The sequence below is a fragment of the Ambystoma mexicanum genome, chromosome 5q, assembly GCF_040938575.1.
Source record: "Ambystoma mexicanum isolate Mex_15411 chromosome 5q, UKY_AmexF1_1, whole genome shotgun sequence".
Taxonomy (NCBI): domain Eukaryota; kingdom Metazoa; phylum Chordata; class Amphibia; order Caudata; family Ambystomatidae; genus Ambystoma; species Ambystoma mexicanum.
Genome location: NC_090933.1, coordinates 36,278,997 through 36,302,566, shown reverse-complemented (window position 1 = coordinate 36,302,566; position 23,570 = coordinate 36,278,997). Strand labels below are relative to the sequence as shown.

Genomic DNA, 23,570 nt, shown 5'->3' with positions numbered 1-23,570 from the left:
CCCTAGGTTTTCACCTAAATTCATTTCAAAGTTCTGTGTTAATCTATCAAACTTCCTATCTTCTTTTAAAATCCATAAAAACTCGGCTGAAAGAAGCCTCCATACACAAGATGTACAGAGAGTAGTCTTGTACTATGTGAACAAAACTAAACCCCTAAGGAAAACTGACTAGCTCTTTGTTTCCATAGCACCTTGTGGAGAAGGCAATCCTATCACAATAAACGGCATCCCCAGATGGATAGTCCAATGCATACAACTCTGCTATTGCCTACCCAAGAGAGCTTTACCTTTCACTCCCAAGGCTCACTATGCCAGAGGTACCAGAGCAACCCTAGCCTTCATTGCAAACGTCCCCCTAGACGCCATTTTCAAAGTAGCTACATGGAGTTCCATTCATACATTCACACAGCATTATTGCATTGACACTCCCTCTAAAGCACAGGTGGGACAAGCGGTACTAAAACATCTATTTTCCGCTGTGCCTTCTCACATCCCACCTCCTTCTCCAGATACTGCTTGCTAATCTATGCAGAGCATGTGATCTAAGCAGACCCACAAGCCTCAGAAGGGATACATCACTCAAAGTAATCGTATTTCTGATCTTTGTATCTGCTTAGATTCACATGCGCCCACCCTTCCTCCCCTTCTACAGTCGAAGGTGCATAGATGTCTAGTCTATCACTGTTTTCTGCTTTATCACATCTGTACTTGCGCTACACTTCATGCAACCTAGTGTCAGAAATAATCTGAGGGACCTCGAAGTGTGAATGACCATGGGTACAGTACACGTCACACTAGGGATAGTATTACGAACACGCCCGGCCCACGTCCGTTTTTCGAGTTTCGTAAACAATTCTTTTAATACTCTACCACTAGATGTCGGACTATGCAGAGCATGTGAATGTAAGCCGATGTAAGCATCAGAAATAAAATTACGGTGAGTAATGGATCACATATATTTATGGCCCAGGAAGGGGGTGGAACTGTCTAGTCCCATTTCACATCCATGGTGCTAGAGTCAAGATGTGGGGCCTGAGTGAAACCAATAGTTGTCTCTAATTAGACCTCTGACTGTTTGAATGGTGCAGTTCCTTACCATTGGTGGGCTTGGACTTGCTTCATCCTGATTATTGGATAAGAAGGGGACTCCTACACCCATTTCTTCAGATCTTCGTCAGAGTCATCTGAAGAGTATGGGCATGCCTTCCTGCCTCTGGCATGGTAAAGCACTGTTGTACTACATGATCTCTTAAGACCCTGAGCAGCAGTGCTTAAGCCCTTTGACTAGTGGAAACAAATCAAAGTCTCAATGCCTTCTCGAGGATCTGAGGATGTTGGGTAATATTTTCACAGCAATGATAAAACTTCCTGACCTGTGTCAACCCCAGAAGATATGCTTTTACTGGTGGATTATTTTTCCATATACCTCTGTGAGTGGGAACCTTTTCCCAGACTCACAGTATCTTTTACTCTTTTTAAGGGTGTCAGTATTAAGACTATCCATAGTGTCTTTTAAAAGTTATCCTCTTTGACAACTGTTTGGCAATAAGTGCCTGTTGTTGCTGGGTTGCCCTACGGTCTCCCCTTTTAGCTTTCACTGGCTAACCATGTGAGAACTACTGTTCCCAGCGGTAGAATGGATATTTGGATCCCTTTTACATTTTTTTAGGTGAGACCAGCAGTGTGGAGTGCTGGGGAGATACTGAGTATCTCCTTTCTCATTTTAAATGTAACATATGTTACAAGAACGAACGTAGCTTTAATGGCTGGTGGCAGTGAACCTTTTTATCCGGTGCACCATTACCGCTGGCTGTTTTCAAAGCCCCGGTAAAGGCACCTGTGGGTGCTCATTTTACCAAAATGACCTCTGTCTTGTTTGTTCACCATTTTAGTGTTCCTTGTCCTGTCTTGTTCATTCCCCTGACATCCAGGCCAGGCCAGGAAATTCCTTTGTGTGATTTTTATCTTCGGCGGGAGTCCTGTGGACTCCCCGCCTAGGCTCCAGAGTGTCTGTGAAGGCAGGAAACGAGGGAAGAGTCTGAAACTCTGCAGCCCTTTGTCTTCAAGTCCAAGTGTGAGATTCCAGTTAAAACTGGAAGGCTGGCTGTCCTGAAAGGATTGCCAACCCCCTATGTTTAAATGTTGCAATGCTGTTTTATTGGCTGGGTTTCTGCATAAAAGTCCAAACCTGGAATCTGAAGAGGTAGTCAACCAAAACCGAATGCACCAAAACCGAAGAGGATGATGAATAATTTGCGGCTGAAACTATTTTCCAGTGACCCTGGAGCCTGCTGTAGCCCTTCCTTCCAATCGACCTGGTGACTCCGAAAACAATGACCCAGAGCCTGGCGAGACCCACTAGATGCAAGAAGACCTGCGTTTTGCGGGGCTGAAATACCCTGGGACCGCAAGCCATTGTGCGGTGCATTACGTATTTCATATTACGAATCTCGCTGAAACTTTTTGGGCATCCTACTGGATCTCGAGGCACGATTCCAGTCCAAAAAAGCCCCCTCACCAGAGTGCTGGACCTTGCAAACGACGAGAATCTGACCAGTGATATTCCGTCTTCTATTGTGCTCCTGAAAAAGCGCCGAATCCACGGAGCAGCATCCAGCCTCGAGGAAAATGTTGCCTAGAGCCTTCCCTGTGATCCTTGCTGCAAAAGTCCTTTCAGTGTCCTGTAGCCTTAATGAATGAATTAAACGATCTGGTTTTTGGCTGCAGATCCTGAAGTCGTCCTGCTACAAAATCATCTTCTGTGCTGAGGTACTGTGCTGGCTTGAGTATTTACTTACCTTACGTCTCTTGTAATTCCTGTGTAGTTTTGGGATGTTCACTGTGATTGGGAGGCCTCTCATCCAGTGCACCCAGGCCCCTCTTGGAATCCTCCTTGGGTGTCTTCTCTGAAGCCTCTTCACTCTCAAGTAACTCTAGAAGTAAAATACTCACCCGTTTGAACAGTCTTCCTGAGGAACTCTGATCTTTGCTACTTAACCTTTCCTGACACTGCCTCTTGGACACTAGACCCTAGTGGACCCCCCACCACCACCCCTGTCTGCCATTGAAAACAGTTGCTCCAAGAAATAAGGATTGGGCCTTTTTTCCTAGAAAAAATAATACATGTTTAAAGGTTACTTACTTGCAAAAGAGTTGGTTAGTAACTGTAACTCTGAGAGTGAACAATTACAAAAGTTATTACTTACCTTAGAAATGTTCTGCCATTCTGAAAAGTAGATATAAGGTTATTTACTCGCCTGCGAATTGGTTGTGACTCTTTGCCAAAAGTAATGCTGTTGGCTTCACATAACTATTTCTTTCAGAATATTGGTGTGTAAGTTTTCCAACTGGGTCTTGCTTCCCCTGACTTGCCGTTTGCCTGTCCAGAATAAGTCTGCATTCGGTTTTACCTACCTAGAATAACTGAGTCATTCACAAAGTGTAACACTGGGTTTTGCTTTTCCCTGTTCTGTTGTAGACCGACACAAAGAGTCTTGGGTTTATACCTGCCTTTAAGTTGCTTATAGCTTCTGTAAAAAGTGTACAGGTTTTACTTACCTTGAGTATAACTGTTATCCTAAAAATAAGTTATTGCTTCCCTTAGTCTGTGAACTGAAAAGCAACTGTAATGGAATATTACACCCCAAGGTCCAACTCAGCTGGAATAACTGTTATCCTGCATTGGAGTTATAGGTTTCGTTGGAGTTATAGGTTTATACTGTTCCTAAAATCTGTTTCACTAGATCAGAAAAATATATTGTTCAGTTGAAATTACTATGTGATTGTTTGCTGAGTGTCATGGTACAACTGTTAGGGTCTACTACCCGTGTATTACTGAAGGTAATCCAACAGTAACCATTGGTTTTTACTCCCAAAGACTAGGTCTGACCTACACTGAATGTGTATGAAAAGGTTTGACTTGCCTAGACTGCTGTTACTTCTCTAAATAAGTTCTATGCTTTGGTCTGTGAACTTTAAAGCATAGTGTTGTGTTTTTATAATTGTGGTTACTTATAATGTGATAGTAATTTTTCCCCCCAAGATTTGTCTGGGACCACTTGTAATTAAATCCATTTATTTTTAAAATACATAGTGTTTCAAGGTTTCTTTGGACCATTTGTATTACAATTTAATTTGTACTGATTCTATAGCCCTCTCTCCCTCATAAGATGAGCCTGGCTGCTCGGTCTACGCTACCCTTAAATCAGGTGGTACAGCCTTATACTAAGAGTGGATTCTTGTACTGCCTCAGTTGAATGGTTTTAGTAAGCCCTTAGTTGGACTTCCGAAAAACTGTCCTATCTGTCCATTGCCCTAGACAGGCCAATACTCAAACTGTGGGTGGTTCAATGCATTTGATGGTTTTTAGGGCCACCCTGATTGGCTTGCCACCAAAACCTGTATGTCTTCCTGGTGCGTGATTGAGGGGCTGGCTTAGGGCACAGCATATATGCAAATATGTATAGATTAGCTGATTATTCCTTGGATTGCTGGACAGTTTCCCATGAAGCAGGGCTGCTGTATTTTAGGACCACGTTTGGCCATACAGGCTACTCTGTCGTTTCTCTTGCTGCAGTTCCTACTTTTGGCTACAGGGCATACTTTCTGGGCTTTTCTTCCTCTTCCTGCTCAACTAGACTGGGAAGTATCAAGCTGCGACAATTTCTGGCCCATTCCTGTGTTTACCTCATGGGCCTAGCGCATTGAAGTATGGGATCTCTGCACCAGAAGAATGCTGGGTCTCCTCTGCTCTCTCCTGGGCCACCTTGGGTTTGCCCGCCGTCATTCTACAGTTTTCTGCTTGCTAGCTGCTCTTTAACCAAATTGAGCTGTCTTAACTTCTTTATGCAGTCTTTCATTACCACTTTTGATTTTCTACTCTGGCTTGCCCCAAAATATTTAGTGTTTTAAGTAAAGCCACATCATGATGGTTAAATGAAAATTACATGAGCAGTACTCTAATTTCCCATTATGGATCCACAAATGGAAAGATTCATGCCCTTGACATAAACTTGAATAGGCTGTATATTTTTCTCTTGCTCTTCAATGGAAAATTGTTTGTGCGTGTTCTGGGTGTTGTATTTGTTTGTGCATTTGACAGCATTGATGGGTGAATTTATTTTTTGAATAATGCTTCATTTGATTCTAGAAAAATTATAATTTTTGAAATGTTTTGCTTTTAGGAGTTGGAAACTGGAATTGTGAATCCCTACCAAGACCGGCTGCTTCGGGCTTCAATGGTTTGAGAATACCTGAGAACATTCCACATAGTGGAATGAGCCTGGAAAAGGAAGACCGGTGGATGTCTTTGGTGCACGAAAGAGAGAACGGAGTGTTTTCCACAGATTCATTGAAGATGGAAACCATGCCTTGGAGACAGGCTCAAACAAGATTGGATCCAGTTGCTACTCCTTGCCTTCCTGATGACAATGTGGTTGATCTCTTGGAAACCTTTCTGAAGCAAAGTTTAGGTGAAGAAGAGCAGAATACGTTGCATGAAGGTTAGTGTAAAACCAGACTCGATGCATTTTAAGAAGCCATGGGAAGGTCTCCTCTATTACTGTCTGTGGGGTTGTTTAAATAAAATCACATGTAGAAACTGCTGCACTGCAGAGTTGTCCTTCCTGGCACCGTTGGCACTACTGCAGATGGCAGTTTATCACTGTGTGGTTTTGACTTTAGTCTTTAGACATGACTTTGACTACATACTCAACCCGAGAAGATAAAGGGAGTAATGCTTATTTCGAGGGGATTGGGTCGCCACAGCTGTGCTGCTTCGGAAACTTTTTTCGGCGTCTGTGTCCTGCGTCGATGACGTCGATGTGCCGTCATTGAGGGCCTCCTCCGACGTCATCCGATGTGATAAGTAGGACGCACGATGCCCGTAGTCTCAGTTCCGTTTTTTCCACGAACGTGTTGCTTTGTGATTCTTGGTTCACGCCTCAACTCTTTAGAGTTCTGTTCTTCTCGGTTCTTCGAACCTGTTCGTTTTGTGGGATTCCTTCGTGTGAAGATGTCTTCTACTTCGTCTTCGACCCCGCGTCCGGGTTTCAAGAAGTGCGGGGAGTGTGGGTCCAAGATGTCGGTGACGGACTCGCACGACGCCTGATTCTGTTGCCTCGGGGAGGCCCACGACACGGATGACTGTATAGACTGCCAGTCGCTCACGTCCAAAGCCTTACGCGAACGTAAGAAGAAGTTGTCGCTAGGTCGGGTGTCCAAGCCCAGGAAGTCGAAGTCTGCGGGGCTTTCGATGGATGATTCAAGGGGTGACTCTCCGCGTCATCGTCGGAAGTCTCGTGGGTCTCCTTCTAGGAGTCGGTCTCGCCACTCCTCAGCCTCTACGAGGCATTCTCCGAAGCGCCGACACCGGTCGTCTTCAGGTCCTCTTCGGAGGACTCTGCCCGGCACGTCGCTTACCCCACTAGCCGTGCGACGCCGGAGGAATGGGCTTCCTTTGGGATGAAAATGCTGGCGATTCTTGAGTCGCAGGGTACTAAGCCGTCCGCGCCCCCGAGTGGGGTCGGTCGTGAGAGGTCGAGAGACACCGCTCGCAAGAGTGGTCGGCACGAGTCACGGGAGAGGTTCCGTTCGGACAAGGAGACTTGTTCTCGCCGTACCCTACCCAGGTCCCGTCCTCGACGCGTTCGAGACCGTGTGCACCTGTGAGGTCTTCGAGGAAGACATCGACATCTGAGGCGTTGAGGGCGTCGACAGGCTTTCTCGAGGCTCCGAGGAAGTCGTTGACGCTCAGGTCGTCGAGGGACACGCTCGGGGCTCCGGCCTCGAGGGCTGTGTCGACGCCGCCGATGCTGGAGGCGCTGCATCTGACGTCGACGTAGATTTCCTCGACGTCGACGCCGATCCTCTCGGTGCCAATGCCGGTTCTCTCGACGCCGGCACCGATTCGCTCGACGCCTTTCGTGTCGGAGGTACCCCGTGGCACGGGAGAACCCCCTAGGAAGGCTCTGGTTAAGAGCAAGCACTCTCAGGTGCCTTCCTTTCGCCACCTGGACTATATTTCAGAGGCGGCGAGGATTCTGATGGCCTGGTTCCTAGTCAGGTTCCAGATGAAATCGTCTCGGGCCATAGTCAGTTTGACAATTTGAGACAGTCACTGCATGATGCCAGTGGACTGGACACCTCTCCGGAGGTGGAGTTTTGTAGGCCTGAGCCTAGCTCTCATGCCGATTCCTCGTACCGGCGCCTTATGGCTAGGGTTTCTGAGTACTTGGGGTGGTCTGCTCCCCCAGGGGAGTTTGTGCAGGATGATCTGACTGACATCCTTGATGTTGGTCCCCCAACTGATCCGGTACTGCCGTTCCATATGGCTTTACAGAGAAGGGTGGCGGCGGCGGCTTGGACTGCTCCGGAGAGTCTCCCGGCGGTAGGCAGATCCTTGTCACGAAAATACCGTCCAGCCAGTAGCGACCCCTGCTACTTGACCAGGCACCCCACTCCGGAGAGTTTGGTGGTGCAGGCGGCCACGGCCCCGGCAAAGCAGGCGTCGTACCCTACCATCCCTCCTGATAGGGACGACAAACATTTTGATGGCTGGGCGAAGAAAGTGTTTTCTTCTGGGGGTATGGCGCTTCAGGCGGCCAACTCCATTTGTGCCTTGTCTCGTTTCACACACACTCTGTGGAACTGTGTTGCGTTAGCGGCTGAACATATTCCCGAAGGGGACGAACGGGATGGTTTCCTTGCTATGGTCCAGGATGGTAAGGATGCCATGTGTGAGTCCGTTCAGTCGGGTTTGGACTTAGCTGAATGCGTCAGTAGGTCCATGGCGGCGAGCACCATGATACGCAGGTTTGCGTGGTTGCGGAAGTCGGGGTTTGCTCCTGATGTGCAGTCTCGGCTCCTCAACAAGCCCTTTAACGGTGAACACCTTTTTGGCAGCAAGGCTGACGAGAGCCTTGAGGTTGCAGACCTCGAAAGCTGCAGCGAAGTCGTTGGGCGCTGCAGTTCGCCAGCCTCTGCCTTTTCGTCCTAGGGGACAGCAGTGGAGGGGTGGTGCCTTTCGCTATTACTCGTCCTTCAGTAAAGCGAGAGGAGCTGGCAGTCAGAGGCCAACGCAGGGGTACCAGAGGTGGACGACAGGGTACCCGTGGTGCCAAGGCCGCTCGGGCAGTTGCCTCTTTGCCCTCAGGTAACGCCGCAGCCGCTCCCATTCAGTCATGAGGCCATGTCCCATGGTTCGCCGGTTGGGGGAAGGCTGGCGCAGCATCTTGTAGAGTGGCAAGCCATTACTTCAGATGTGTGGGTTCTGGAGATCATAACCCACGGCTACTGTCTTCCCTTTCTGCACAGGCCTCGCGACAATCCACCGGGGAACCTCTCTTTGCAGAGTCCGGATCTGCTCCTTGCGCAGGAAATTCAAGCCCTGCTGGAGAAAGGCGCCATAGAACTGGTGCCTGTAGCGGAGAGGAACAAGGGATGGTATTCCCCTTATTTTTTGATTTCGAAGAAAGACGGGGGATTGAGACCCATCATGGACTTGCACGGTTTGAACAAACTCCTCAGGAAGGACAAGTTCAAGATGGTTACTCTCTCTCAAGTCCTCCAGGCCCTTCAGCTTCAGGACTGGTTGGTGTCACTCGACCTCAAGGATGCTTACTTCCATGTGCCAATCCATCCCAAGCACAAGAAGTACCTGAGGTTCGCGGTTGGCGACTCGCACTTTCAGTTTCGGGTCCTGCCGTTCGGATTGACCTCCGCCCCGAGGGTTTTCACCAAGCTCATGGTGGTGGTGGCAGCGCATCTCAGGCAAGGGGGGGATTCACGTCTGCCCCTACCTGGACGATTGGTTGATCAGGGGGAGCTCTCCCGAGCAAGTCCTGAATCATCTGTCCGTCACCTGCCACTCCCTTCACAGACTGGGCTTCTCCCTCAATTTGAAGAAGTCCCATTTGACGCCAACACAGCGGCTCCAGTACATCGGAGCAGTGCTCGACACTTCCCTGGGGCAGTGTTTTCCTCCCCAGGTGAGGGCTCTTCACATTCAGCAGATGGTGCACAAGTTTCAGCATGCCCAGACGCTCCCAGCGTTCGAGTTCTTGAGGTTGCTTGGCCTCATGGCATCCTGCATTCTTCTGGTGCCAGAGGCTCGCCTGCGGATGAGATCTTTGCAGTGTGCACTCAAGACGCAATGGTCGCAGTCCTCCGGCAGGATGTCGGACCCGGTTCAGGTGCCGCCCTCGGTCGCCTGGTACCTTCTGTGGTGGGCCGTCGAAGGCAACTTGATGAAGGGGGCTCCATTTTAGCTTCCCTGGCCGGAGGTGACGATCGTGACGGATGCATCCCTCACGGGTTGGGGAGCTCATGCCAACGGGCTGACAGTCAGCGGTCGTTGGTCTCCGTCGGAGTCCAGACTCCATATCAATCTGTTGGAGCTGAGGGCCGTCAGGCTAGCCCTGAAGGCTTTTCTGCCGACTGTGCGAGGAAAGTGTGTCCTGATCCTGACGGACAACACAGTGGCCATGCACTACCTCAACAAAAAGGGGGGGCAGGGTCACTTCCTCTGTGCAGGGAGGCGATGCAGCTCGAGTTCTGGACCATCCAGCAGGAAGTTTCGATCTCGGCAGTTCATCTGGCCGGAGACGAAAACGTGACTGCGGACGCTCTGAGCAGGCAGAGCGCAATCTCTCACGAGTGGGAGTTGGCTCAGGAGATTCTCCTGGAGATCTTCGCCCTTTGGGGGACCCCTCAAGTGGATCTCTTCGCCTCCAGTGTCAACCGGAAGTGCGAAAGGTTTTGCTTGCGGGAATTTCCTCCAAAAGGAGCCTTAGGAGACGCGTTTGTGGTGGAGTGGTCATTCCCGCTGCTGTACGTGTTTCCTCCAGTCCCCGTCATCCCGCAAGTGCTGCGGAGGTTACGGAAGTTCGGTTCCCGGATGATCCTCATTGCTCCGGCGTGGGTTTGGAGGACGTGGTACCCGGACCTTCTCGACTTGTCCATCTGCCCTCCGCGTCGTCTTCCCTACCGAGACGATCTGCTCTCACGGGAGGGGGGTCAGGTTCTCCATCCAGAGGTCAGATCCCTCAACCTTCAGGCTTGGCTTCTGAAAGGTTGAGGTATAGGGATTGGGACCTCCCTGAAGACGTGATGGAGGTGTTGCTTTCGGCCCGAAGGCCAGCAACAAAGTCTCTGTACCGTTGGCGTAAGTTCTGCGACTGGTGCAGAGGTCAGAATGTGGATCCTTTTGCATGTGCCATCCCATGGTTCTGTCCTTTTTACTTTCTTTGGCCCACAGGGGCTTGCAAGTGGGTACCATTAAAGGTTACCTGGCGGCGCTGTCCATCTTTAAGCGCTCGTCTGAAGAGTGTTCTTACTTTCTCCAGCATGGGGTCTGGCATGGATTCACATGCTCATGAATATTCCCCGTCGTCGGGCTGGGAATCCTCGGTAAAGAAAAAACCAGTATCAGTTTCGTTTCTGATCTGTCTTTCGTAGTAGTAACCAATCACTGGTCTCTGCGTCATACTGACCACAGCCAATGACTGCCCTCTACCGAAGCATCGCCTCTGGCAGCCATCTTCAGATTTTTACTGCATGTTCATGTGTTGGGATCCTCGTGCTATTGCTCTCGAGCGTTAGTGCTATTTTTTCACGTTTTTTGCTCAAAAACTTAGTTTTTTCGGTCAAAAGAGCCTCAAGCTCCACCGACTCTCCATCCGATCAACGGGGACCCGTGTCGGATTCATCTGCGCCCCTCAAGGGTGAAGATTTCGTCGAGCTACGCTTTGGAGGACTCCAGAAGCTTCTCAGGCCCGGACATGGCCCAGGAGAAGGGAAGCTCGACGCCCGGAAAGCTGTTCAGGGTCTGCCCTGGATGCCAGCTGCAGAACGTCTTTAAGGAGGACGAACACTCCTTTTGTCTCTACTGCTTACATGAGGACAAGACGCACGTGGAAAAGGACTGTGTTTTGCGGCAATATGTCGGAGCGGACCATGAAGGACCGCCATCAACATCTCGCCAACTGGCTGGAAGGGAAGAGCCCGTCAGGCGAGATGAAGAGGAAGAAATCCAAGCGGTCTTCTAAGACCTTTGAGGACGCCCCGGCGACGGGGGTCCAACACAAGGCCAAGCACCGCGAGTCCGCTGGCACCGGGAGCGCCGAACGGTCGGGCTCTACGGGCGCCAGACAGGGCGCACCCTCCCCGGCACCTTCAACCACGAGCCAACGCTCTGGGTCGGGTAAGAGGAAGGGCGAGCACCCGGCAATGCTCCTGGAGAGGCCCCGGTCGAGCTCGAAGGCCCCATCGGAGGGGGAGCGAGGCAGTGTCCCCCCCTCAAGGATAAGGCGGTGAGCGCACCTAGGTGGTGAAGGCCTTAATCCATCCGGCCAAGCCCTCTATCGATACTGTCGCGGCGACCCTGGCTCAGCCTGTGGAGGCTACACCAGTGGTGGCGACCTCGGGGCTCAGTCTCCCTACCACCTCGGAGGGAGTCCTCTTTTGTGCCCATCGATAGGACCCCCGTGAAATCCCCGGCGGGGAAGAAAAAGGGGGGGCAGGGCGTCGTCGTAGATTCGGCTTCAACCTCGGAGGAAGAGCTCATCGAGGTCTTAAGCCACAGCCTTGGCGTGGAAGAAGACCGGCCCGTCGGGATGGATCCCGACGCAGGTGACGACGACATCGTCGAGGGTGCCGACGGGGCCCCTGATTGCCCGTCGGATTCCCCTCTGCCAGCGCCGCAAGACAACTCGGCGGCCATTTTGTTGGCTATACAGTCCTTATGCTCAGAGATAAGGACGAGACTACCGTTGCCGACGGAGGAACCTCTCCTGTCGGGGGATCCTGAACCGGGACCTTCTGGCGTTCCCCCGCCCAAGAAAAGGATTCACCCTCCACCTCCTTTTCAGCCGTCGCGCACCGTCCAGCCCTCCTCCCCGCCCACCCGAGGGGATGATACGGGGACTGACACTGTAGCGACGGGTACGGACGACGAGGTATACGACGATCTACCGTCGTCACCTCCCACCAGGGCTTCTCCGCCCAACGAGATTGGTTCGTTCCACTCCATGATCGCCAGGGCATCCAAGCTTTTCCAACTCTGCCCTGAGGAGAAGAAAAAAGAAGGATTCCTTTATCAACGGCGCGAGGCCAAGAGGAAGACGGTCCTCGCGGTGCCTCTACTGGACGACATTTGGGATGAGGGCCTCGCCCTCCTCAAGAACCCTTACACTACGCCAGCTAGAAGAGACCGGTACGAGAAGAAGTACCGGGTCCCGGATGCGGCCCCCCTGTGCCTCCGGGCGCAGCCTACCCCGGACTCCGTCGTCTCCGCGGCTGCCAGGAAGAAAGTGGGGGGGTGTGGCCTCCACATCGACTTCCCCACCGGACGGCGAGGGAAAGAAATTGGACACTATGGGACGCAGGGTCATCTCGCCTGCAGCGACGACGATTAAAGCGGCCAACGCCTTGGCTATCGTGGCCCGCTACGACAGGGAGCTATGGTACAAACTGGCTCCCCTGCTGGACTTCCTACCGGACGACAAGAGGGCGGATTCCCTGGAGATCCTACAGGAAGGTGAGGTGGCGTCGGACCACGCCATCACTATTGCTATTGCGACGGACATCGCCGACACTGGGTTTCGCCAGTTGGGCAATGGCGTGTGCCTTAGGCGGCGTGGATGGCTCAAGGCTACGGACTTCCGTCAAGACGTACAGACCAGAGTCCTGGACATGCCATTCGATGGGAACAACCTGTTTGGGAAAACAGTGGACGATTCCCTTCAGGCCATTAAAGCGGACACTGAGACGGCCCGGGCCCTTGGGGTTCTGCAGCAACGACGGACGCCCTTTCGGAGCAGCGGAGGCAAGGGCGCCTCCAAAGGTTCCGGCGGCGGTTTCTCCTCCTACCGTCAAGCGGCCCGCTTGTCGTCTCTGGAGGCCTACAGAGGACGAGGCAAGTCTGGCGGACCCCGCCGTCGTCGCCAAGGAGGTCAAGGCGGCAAAGCCTCGTCGAAACAGGATTGAACCGACCGTGGGGTCGGGCCCCCACCGATGCACCCCGGTGGGAGGCCGGCTGGCGAGCTTTGTCAGCGTGTGGGAGTCCATCTCCACCGACCGTTGGGTGCTGGACGCCTTAGCCCGGGGCCACGCGCTCGAGTTTCAAAGAAGGTGCCCGCGTGTCCCCCCCGTGGCCAGGAAAGAGCTTCATGTCCCTCAGCTTCTCCTGGAGGTAAGGGCGATGCTCAGGAAGGGCGCCATCGAACTCGTCCCAAAGAGGCTTCGGGGCTCCGGAGTTTACTCGAGATACTTCCTCGTGAAGAAGAAGACGGGAGGATGGCGCCCCATCCTAGACCTGCGACGTCTGAACAAATTCATCTAGGCGCAGAAGTTCCGGATGGTCACCCTCCAGCACGTCCTGGGTCAGCTGGAGGAAGGAGACTTCCTGTCGTCGTTGGTTTTGGAGGATGCCTACTTCCATATTCCCATCCTAAAGGGGCACCGAAAATTCCTCAGGTTTGTGGTCCAAGGGCGTCACTACCAGTTCAAAGCCCTCCCCTTCGGACTACGGTCGGCACCCAGGGTATTCACCAAGTGCCTTGCACCGGTGGCGGCGCAGCTGCGCCGCTAGGGGATCCACGTCTACCCCTACCTGGACGACTGGCTCATCCGAGCCAAGACGAGGGAGCTCGCCGTGGAGCACACGGCAAGGACCGTCCAACTTCTCACGGACCTGGGATTCTCCGTGAACTACGCCAAGTCCCACCTGGTACCCGCGCAAAACGCACTGTTTCTGGGAGCGAAGGCCGACACACTGTCCCTTCTGGCCTCCCCGTCGGAGGAAAGGACCAGGTCCATCCTGGGCAAGGTACAGCGGATGTTGGCTTCCGACGCGGCCAAGGTGAGGTCCATCAAGTCCCTCCTCGGAATGATGTCTTCTTGCATCTACCTCATTCCCATGTGCAGGCTCCGGATGCGCCCGTTGCAGGAGTTTCTGGACACGCGCTGGATCCAAACGACGGGCGGCTTCGAGGAGAGGATCACACTCGACGAGAGTTTCCGCCGAGCGGTCCGGTGGTGGAGCACCCGCGCGCATCTGACGGCGGGCATGGACTTCCAGACCCCAGCCCACCAGGAGACAGTGACCACGGATGCCTCCCTGGAAGGGTGGGGAGCGCACACCGAAAATCTGCACGCGAGAGGCCTTTGGTTCCCGACGGAGAAGTCCCTCCATATCAACGTCCTGGAGCTCCGTGCAGTGTTCTGGGCCCTCGGGTCCTTCCTTCCGTCCCTCAAGGGCAAGGTGGTGAGGATCTTCACCGACAACACCACCACCATGTTTTACATCAGGAAACAGGGCGGAACCAGGTCCCCAGCACTGTCCAAGGAGGCGCAGGACCTGTGACATTGGGCCGTCGCCCAAAGGATGTTTCTGGTGCCGTTTCATCTGGCAGGGATAAAAAACACCATCGCCGACTCACTCAGCAGGGAGCTGCGCTCGTGCCACGAGTGGGAACTACGGCAGGATCTAGTGGATCGCCTCTTCCGACGGTGGGGCACACCCCAGATCGACCTGTTCGCGACGGTGACGAACTCCAAGTGCCGGAGGTTCGCCAGCAGGTTTCCCCAGGCGAGGAGCATGGGCGATGCTTTCTCGTTCCCCTGGGAGGGCCTGTTCCTCTACGCGTTCCCTCCTTTGCCACTGCTAATCCGGCTCGTCAGCCAGCTCAAGAGGTCACGGTGCAGGATGATCCTCGTCGCACCTGCGTGGCCGAGGCAGATATGGTTCCCGGACCTTCTGGACTTGTCAACGTCCCCGCCAATCAAGCTGCCGGTGGACGCGGATCTACTCTCCAGGGAATGAGGTGCCATCCTCCACCACGACCCGAAATCGCTGAACTTGCAGGCCTGGCTCCTGCAGGGCTAGAGTTTGGAGGATACGACATACCGGCCGACTGCAGAGAGGTTCTTGCAAAGGCCAGGGCGTCCTCGACTCTTAAATGCTACGGACACAAATGGAAGAGGTTCTCTGTCTGGTGCCACGCACAGAAGATTAACCGTCTACGGATTACGGCTCCCCAGGTACTGCCGTACCTGCTGACGCTGGCCAAAGCTGGACTGGCACACGCGTCCATCAAGATTCATCTTGCTGCGATCTCCCGATACACCAGAACTACGGGGCGGACGTCCTTGTGGTCTCATCGTCTGGTGAAAGAGTTCATGAAGGGACTGTTCAGATCGTTCCCGCCGGTGAAGGCTCCGGCCCCGGCGTGGGAGCTCAACGTGGTGCTGACCAAGCTCATGGGACCTCCGTTCGAGCCTCTGCACTCGGCCCCGTTGAAGTTTCTGTCGTGGAAAACAGCGTTTCTTGTGGCCATCACCTCCGCACGACGGGTGGGAGAGATCCAGGCCCTTTCCTGCAAGGCCCCGTACTTGACTTTTCACCACACGAGGGTAGTGCTCAGGACGCACCCCTCCTTCATGCCCAAGGTACCGTCGGACTTCCATCTCAACGAACCCTTGGTGTTGCCTGTGTTGTTCCCGTCGCCTTCGTCGCCGGCTGAGAGGACTTTGCACTCGCTGGATGTGGCTAGAGCGCTGAAGTTCTACGTGGACCGCACAAAGTGTTTTCGGAAGACGTCACAACTCTTTGTGAACTTTGGACCTGTCAATCCGGGGAAGGCTCTCTCGAAGGCTTCCATTTCCAGATGGCTCTCCGGCTGTATCATGTACTGTCATCGGTTGGCAAACCGACCGCTGCCTGGCCGTCCGAGAGCCCATTCCACCAGAGCGATCGCAGCTACCACGGCGTTCCTTTCTGGTGTGCCCCTGCTGGACATATGTAGGGCTGCTACATGGAGGTCGACGCACACCTTCACGAAATTCTACTGCGTCGATCGGGATTCCAGGGAGGAGTCCAGGGTCGGCCAAGCAGTGCTACGCAACCTGTTCGCCTGAGGTGAGCCTGGTGAGGAGGTAAGATGCTTAATGTTGAGTTTGATGTCATGCTTAATGTTGAGCCTTTGCCACCTCCCGTGGTTGTGCATGTGTGTACTGCTATGTATTCTTTATTCATGAGCATGTGAATCCATGCCAGACCCCATGCTGGAGAAGGAACAAGTTACTTACCTGTAACTGTTGTTCTCCAGCATGGGTCTGGCATGGATTCACATGCGAACCCTCCCGCCTACCCCTCGGCGGCTCTTCACTTGGTCATACTGCCACTTCACGTGCTTCCAAATCTGAAGATGGCTGCCAGAGGCAGTGCTTAGGTAGAGGGCAGTCATTGGCTGTGGTCAGTATGACGCAGAGACCAGTGATTGGTTACTACTACGAAAGACAGATCAGAAACGAAACTGATACTGGTTTTTTTTTTACCGAGGATTCCCAGCCTGACGACGGGGAATATTCATGAGCATGTGAATCCATGCCAGACCCATGCTGGAGAACAACAGTTACAGGTAAGTAACTTGTTCCTTAAAATCCCTTTAATTTCACAGTTTCTGAAAGGGCTCACTAATGTGTTCCCTCAGTCACCTTTCCTGGTGCCCGGTTGGGATTTAAACCTTGTTCTTAAGTTTCTTATGGGTGCTCCGTTTGAGCCTTTACATTCTTGCCCTTTGAGGCTGTTAACTCTGAAAGCTGTGTTTTTAGTTGCGGTTACTTCCGCTCGCAGAGTGAGTGAGTTACAGGCACTTTCAGTTAAGCCACCCTTCACTGTTTTTCACAAGGACAGGATTGTCCTTAGAGTTCTACCTTCTTTTCTTCCGAAGGTAGTGACGGAATTTCATTTGGCCCAGAAGGTTGTTCTTCCGGCATTCTATCCTCCGCATCCTGTTAAGGAAGAGGAGAGGCTCCATAGGCTTGATCCTAGGAGAGCTTTAAGCTTTTATGTTTCACGCATGTCCCGGGTCAGAGTGGACGATCAACTCTTTATTGGTTACGCTGGAAAGCGTTTGGGGCAAGCTGTGACGAAACAGACTTTGTCTCGCTGAATTATTTTGGCCATCTCGGAGTGCTACCGCTTGGCGGGTAAGGATCCACCGGCTGGCTTGCGGGCCCATTCTACCAGGGGTATGGCTGCGTCTACTGCCCTGCAGAGGGGTGTTCCTATTCGCAACATCTGTGATGCAGCCACCTGGGCTTCAGTACATACATTTGTACGTCACTATTCCCTCGATTCCATCCGAGCACAGGATCTGGCCTTTGGCAAGGCGGTCCTTTGCTCTGCTATTTGATTGGCTATTCTAAATTTTGATTCTAAATTCTTTCCCTCCTCCTTGCTCTGGTACTGCTTTGGGAGTCTGTCATAGATATGGAATACGTCGGAGGACCCAATCCCCTCGAAGAACAAGTTACTTTCTTACCTGGTAACGTTCTTTCGATGGGATGGTCCGACGATGTATTCCATATCGCTCCCGCCCTGCCTTCCCCACTGCAGAATTTCTTTTGCGATTGCAGCTTACGTTCCGCAAGGCTTTGTGTCTGACTGGCAGTTGACTAGTGTCACACGTTCCGGGGGAAAAAAACTACAACTGAGGCTACGGGCGTCGTGCGTCCTACTTATCACATCGGATGACGTCGGAGGAGGCCCTCAACGACGGCGCATCGATGTCATCGACGCAGGACGCAGACGCCGAAAAAAGTTTCCGAAGCAGCACAGCTGTGGTGATTACATGTCATAGATATGGAATACGTTGTCGGACCATCCCATCGAAAGAACGTTACCAGGTAAGAAAGTAACTTGTTCTTTGCTGGCAAGTCTGCCTTGTGGACAGTTACACTTTTGGCGTTTTAGTCATATGCACGAGATTCACTGTTGGTAATCTCACATTAGGGAGAACACTCAAAATGTGCAAATTCCTCTCTACCTTAGAGACCCCCAGCTCTTTTGCTGAACTTTGGGACTCTGTACTTTTTAATTCTGTTAGTTTTCTGTGTTTATCTCTTTTGGTTATGGAGTTTTAGACAACTCCATAGGCATCATCTTATTTATTTGTGTTACACATCACCTTCAGTGCAGTGACACAGGAATGTCTTTTTAGACTTCCAAAGGTTTAAATGCCTTCTCTGGGATAAACTACTGTTTCCCAGAGAATGTAAAGTGAAATTGGCTTTACTAGTCTTTCCAAATTCATGGGCCCAGCCCATATCATCTTACAATGGGGTGCTGGAGGGTTTACATCGTATCCCCTGGGTCTAAATACTCTTGTAGCAGTCAAATGCTAGCCTTTCCTATTGAAAAGGCTGGTGGCAGTGGTTTTACAACGAACTACTATGATTTTTCCCGACCGCGAACACCGGTAGCTAAAAATCACGGGAGCCATGTTTTTCAAGATGGCACCTTAAGCCTCTTTGTTTAAACAGGTCCCGGTCATCTTTTTTTTGCTGTTTCATTTTTGGAAAGGTCCTTCTAGTGTTTGTCTCTGCGCGCCAAACCAGGTTTGGTCCTTTTGTTCGTGTGCCTTTGGCGGGCTTCAAGACAGAGTGTCTGGGGTGGTCAGGAAGTGAGGGAGGTGCCCACAACTCCCTGTGCTTAGTCTCCTAGGAGACCCAAATGCACTCTGGTGTGATTGGCTGGCTAACTGTCCAGCAAGGACAGCCACCCTGCTTGGTGAGTGACAGCTAGGCTGGAATGAAAGGGAGAGAATTGTTTAAAAGGCAAGTCTCTTTGACTGGAAAGCAGTTGACCACTGGAACCAAAGCACCGAAGACGAGCTGGAAGAGGACGGCTGCTGCAACTCCTGGACCATTGGTTTACCAGGTGAAGCCCTGCTGCAGGTCTGAATTGCCAAACTCCATTCGACAAAGAAGCTTCTTCCTTTGAGTTGGTGCGACCAATCAACTCGTAAGCCACCTGGATACCATTCTCAAGTCTGGTTAGGATTAACCAAGGAGGGGGACACCAGTTTGTGTTCTTGAATGTACAGCTACTGGAACTGAACTGACTCCATCTTGTTTGCTTTCTTCAACGATCCCGTGCAGTGTAGAAGTCCCCCAACGTCCTCCCTCTTGTCCCCATGACTGAGGCTCAGGAACAGCGAGATCTGCAGGACCTGCCAGGAACCACGTCTTCAGCAACATTTGTTTCTTCATACAAAGGTATTGCCCCAACCCGATTGAGAGAATGCCACTCTCGCGGTGAAAGTTTGTGAAACTTTCCCAACTTGCAGGCCTAATAAGCTTGTGACCCGACAAATTATCCTTTTTCGTCTAAACTACTTCTGAGAACTTTTGCAAAGACTTTACCGTTTGATACCAGAACTGCTTTTTCCTATCCAGAACACTAGCCCATTGACTTTGGCCTGGCCTCTTGAATTGAACTCCTCTGGTGAACTGAAATTATTTGCAATGCCTAGAAAGTAAATGTGATCTATTCTACTTACTTTTGTCCTTTTTGCTCACTGCGATGTAACTGAACTGCCATGTTGCTCCTATTTCATGGGAGCTCAAACTGTCTCAAAAGCTTAGAGTTTTGTATTGAAGTGTATTGGTATATAATATTAAGTTGCCTTCTTCTAATGAAATGTTTCCTAAATGATTTTGTAATAAATTACTAAGTGTTTTTACCAAGAAACCTTGAGTTTAAGTGTTTACTTGAACCACTGTGATTGAAAGTCCTTTGTGTAACTACTTGTACTGCTCACATTCATTCTTGAGATAAGCCTGGCTGCTCAGCCCACTACCAAAAACTGTGTGGTACAGACCTATACCAAAGGTTGGTTTGGCTAACACCTGTAGTCCTAATTGTGTGTAGTGGTCCCAGAGGGTACTGCCTGCAATTCTGTCTAACAAGCACGACAATGGGAGAATGTCTTTTTATTATTGGATGTCAATTCTTGCAGACCTCTATTCAATATCTTTAGTTGAGATCTTTTAAGCAAATTATGGTTTGGACCAACTGCTAGATTGTAGTAAGCTGCACTGCAGTTTGATTCGGACATCAAGCACACAAAATATTTTTAGAGGTAATGTTTCCTTGTACTGTGTCAAATCGACCTGCATAAGAATAACTCCTCTATTGCATGGATCCACAAATACTGAACAATAGCAAAAATCGACTTATAGATCATTGCCACCAAAAAATAAGTTTACCAGGTGATGTCTTTGTTTCTCACATACTATCTGCTTTAATTTCATGTTCCTGAAAAATCCAATGCTCTGGATTAACTTCTTGAATTCAGGTAATAGATACCCTTTTCACCCACAGTACCATAGGTTAGAAAAACATTTTTGTGCTTGATAGTCTGCGATGTTGCAGTCCTGAACCAGACCTCCGGATTCCTTGGTCTGATGACTAAAGGCAGGACAATGGATGGGATATCCTAGCAACAGTCTCGAAGGAGGACCTGTAGCACGACTTTCAGCAACTTCTTGGTTCACTCTGTGGGTTTGTCGCCTTTTCTGCAGCACCAACTAAGGACTCGGATCGCCTGGTTTATATTCCTGTCTTCCTTCAGTCCCATGCTCTGAAGAGTTGAATTGCATTGCTAGTGTCCTTACGGGTCATGCCTTTCCACAAGGATGCACTCAAAATGGGCAGCAGGACTCCTGGTGTTGGGGTTCCCTTGCTCTGGAAACTCCTAAGACCTCAGGAGATGGCTCGTTTCAAAATTCTTCATGGAACTGGTTGTTCCCACCAGCCAAAGGGAAACGGTCGTCCTCTTCGGAGCTCCTCTGTTGCACAGAAAATGGGGTCAGGACAGCAGTGGTCACTTCAGTGTTGCAAAGGATCTGCAGGTGTCTCTGGTAGTCGTCTTCTTCGGTTACTTCAGCTTCCAGTGGTCGACTTGTTTTTTACTCCAGAAGCCTCACCTTTTATTCAGTTCCAGCACACACTCCTCTGCAATCTCTGCGTTTTACGGAAAGGGGCGTTTTGGCTGTCCGATCAGGACAGCCAGATCCTGCGTGGGAGCGTGGCTATTTAGGCATTCTGGCAGACAAAGGACAGGGGGGAGGGAAACTCCTCCCCCACTTCCTGCCTGCCCAGACACCCTGGAGCCCAGCCGGGGATACCCAAGGGTTCCTGCCAAAGGCAAAACGCACATACAGACCTCCCCCTCCCAGAATGGTAGAAGGAAGGGCTAACAAAGAACGATCACTCTAGTAATGGCGAAAAAAGAAGGGAGGCCCAAGTTGGCACTTGGGCGCCCCTGTTATGCACTACCTAGGCTATGGACATAGCCTGCAGTATAAAAATACACAATAGTTGGTAGAACATGTCCACTGCCACCAGCTAACTAGGTGATTGTATGTGACTAAAAAGTCACAGGAGCTGAGGGAAGGGGTATACAAGGCATCCCTTTGGCACTCCTGAAGGTGATGTGTGCCAATCGGTCTATAAAGCTTTGGGAGATATACTAAGTATCTCACTATCCCTTAGAACTGTAGTTACTTGGTATTTTAAAAAAGATTCTTAATGGAAGACCCTGAGAGTCCACAGCAACATTGCCTATAATGAGCTGTGTGCTGCATTAGAAGAATACAGATTCCTTTAAGAGCGATGGAGTAGACAGCCTCCATAGTATAGGTAGAACACCACTAGGAGAGGGGGTGAAAGCAGAACAATGATAAATCTCCCTATCAGTGCAAACTACTTGTATCAATGTCACGTCCTGCCTCGATGTCCAGCGTGGAGGGACCTCAGTGCCCCCTGCTTTCAGTTTCGGAGATCGGCTAAATCAGCTAGAATATCTCTAAGATGACGAATCGGTGAGAGGAACATCGATCAGAAAGACCATTACTCTAGGTGAGCAATTTATTTTACATATCTCCACAAATGTTTCCAAAAGCTCTTGAAACTTCTAAATGTGTGATTCTACTTTGGTAAAACACTCTTTTGTGTACTCATTACTTCTGTGCATGTTATAATGAAGATTCTGATGCTCGTTAATCTGCTTAGAATCACATGCTGTGCATATAGTCCGACATCCAGTGGTAACCGCAGAGTTTTGCATATTGTCTTTTGTGAATCGATAGGGGCCGTCAACAAGGGCGTCCCTGTAACACGATCCCTACGTGAAGTGTAGTGTACCCAAAATCCCTCATGCGTTGAGGTCCCTCTGATTGTATTTTCTCGCTAAGCATACTGGTCGCCTTATGCAGAGCTCGTTCAGAGGCATTCTTATTGTCATCCTCAACCTTTGGTCGTATATTATTGAAGTTATTGAATATTGTACTACCGTCCGTTCCATCAACGGCTATTTCCAGATCTCTTCCGAAGAAGGTTGCACGGATCTTCAATGGACAGTGTTCTGGTCGCCTCTGCTGACCACGTGGCCGGGGCTTCTGGCCGGCCTAGACAGTAGGGATAGTGAGGTCGGGGTGGACATTTCCTTTCTAATAATGCTTTTCCTCTTTCTTTTTTCCCTGGGTCTTTTCGCCCCTATTTATTTCCTCAGCTATGGAGAGGACTCTGTTTAGATTTTGTCCTTCTTGTACGGCCAAATTTCCCTGGAAAGATAAATACTAAGTGTAATCAGTGTTTGCCCCTTAATCACGACGAGACGGTTTGTGCGGCTTGCAAGCTCCTGCGTCCGAAGACACTGAAGGAACGCCGTGTTAAGCAGTGGGCAGCCTATGGAATCTCGTAGGCAGTCTAGTTCTCCCGCTGCCACAACCGCCATTCGTCGAAATCCAGGGATAGGCCAAGGATTAATCAGAACCCACGGAGATGCCCAAAGACAAACAAAAGGACACGCGTCAACCGTCGGTCCCCTGAATGGATTTTTCGTATGGCACTGGAGGGATTTCTTCAACGTTAAAGGAGAAATCTCGACATTTGGTGACAGAAGATCCCTTGCAGGAGCCCTTGCCACCCCTGGACCCCTGTGGTTCATCTATTTGGACCAGGGAGACATTTGAGGGATGTATGGAGAGGCTAGAGAGGTTTGTAGAACTCTGACAAAACCATGGCCAAAAGACCTAGAGAGGAGAGCACTTCTCCCCCTTCTCCCTGTGGCTAAGCTTCAGAAAGTCTTTGACCCTTCTCAAGAGGAAGAAGAGTATATTTATGACCTCAATATACGTTCAACGCCATATTAAGAAAAGCAGCAGAACATTACCATATTGCTACCCACGAGGCTGTTCCAGAAGCCTATTTTGCGGAGGACATCCTAAAAGAAAATCCACTGGCCAGCCAGGCTATTCCTCTGTTAAATTTGATCAAGAAGCAGTTGGGCGCTTCTTTGATGCCTGCCCTAACTAGAGCAGTAAATCCTAGGGTAGAAAAATTGTTTCGACCCTCCCCCTCTGATCCCCTTTACATCTGGGGGTCATGCTACTCCAGATTAACTGGTAGTAACAACAACCAGGAAGAGGGCAGGGGTTCCCCTATCAACTGGGGAGGCACCCCCTGACAAGGAGTGTAAAAGGCTATATGCTCTAGGGAAAAGGTCACGGCGGCTGCAGCTTTTTCCATTCGCATCGCAAATAATATAACCCTGTTGGCCAGCTATGCCGATGCACAATGGGCCATGCTACAGGAGGGCCTTCAAAAAGTCCTTGAACCGCTGCGAGCTCACATGCTCTCCACAGTGGCTGAAGGCAGGCAGGTTAATCAGAGTATCCTTAACAATACTATGGATGTGTCAGAGACAGCTGGCAGATCCTTG

General features: G+C 50.9%; 1 protein-coding gene across 2 annotated transcripts in view; it reads left to right on the top strand.

Annotated features, from left to right (window-relative positions):
• The window catches only part of LOC138497172 (uncharacterized), a 1,228,614-nt gene that overhangs the window by 1,151,258 nt on the left and 53,786 nt on the right, over window positions 1–23,570 (top strand). For both annotated transcript variants that reach the window (XM_069620463.1, XM_069620462.1), the window contains one exon: window positions 5,184–5,501. In XM_069620463.1, coding sequence (XP_069476564.1) covers window positions 5,184–5,501 — 318 coding nt within the window. The remainder of the gene's footprint in view (window positions 1–5,183; window positions 5,502–23,570) is intronic.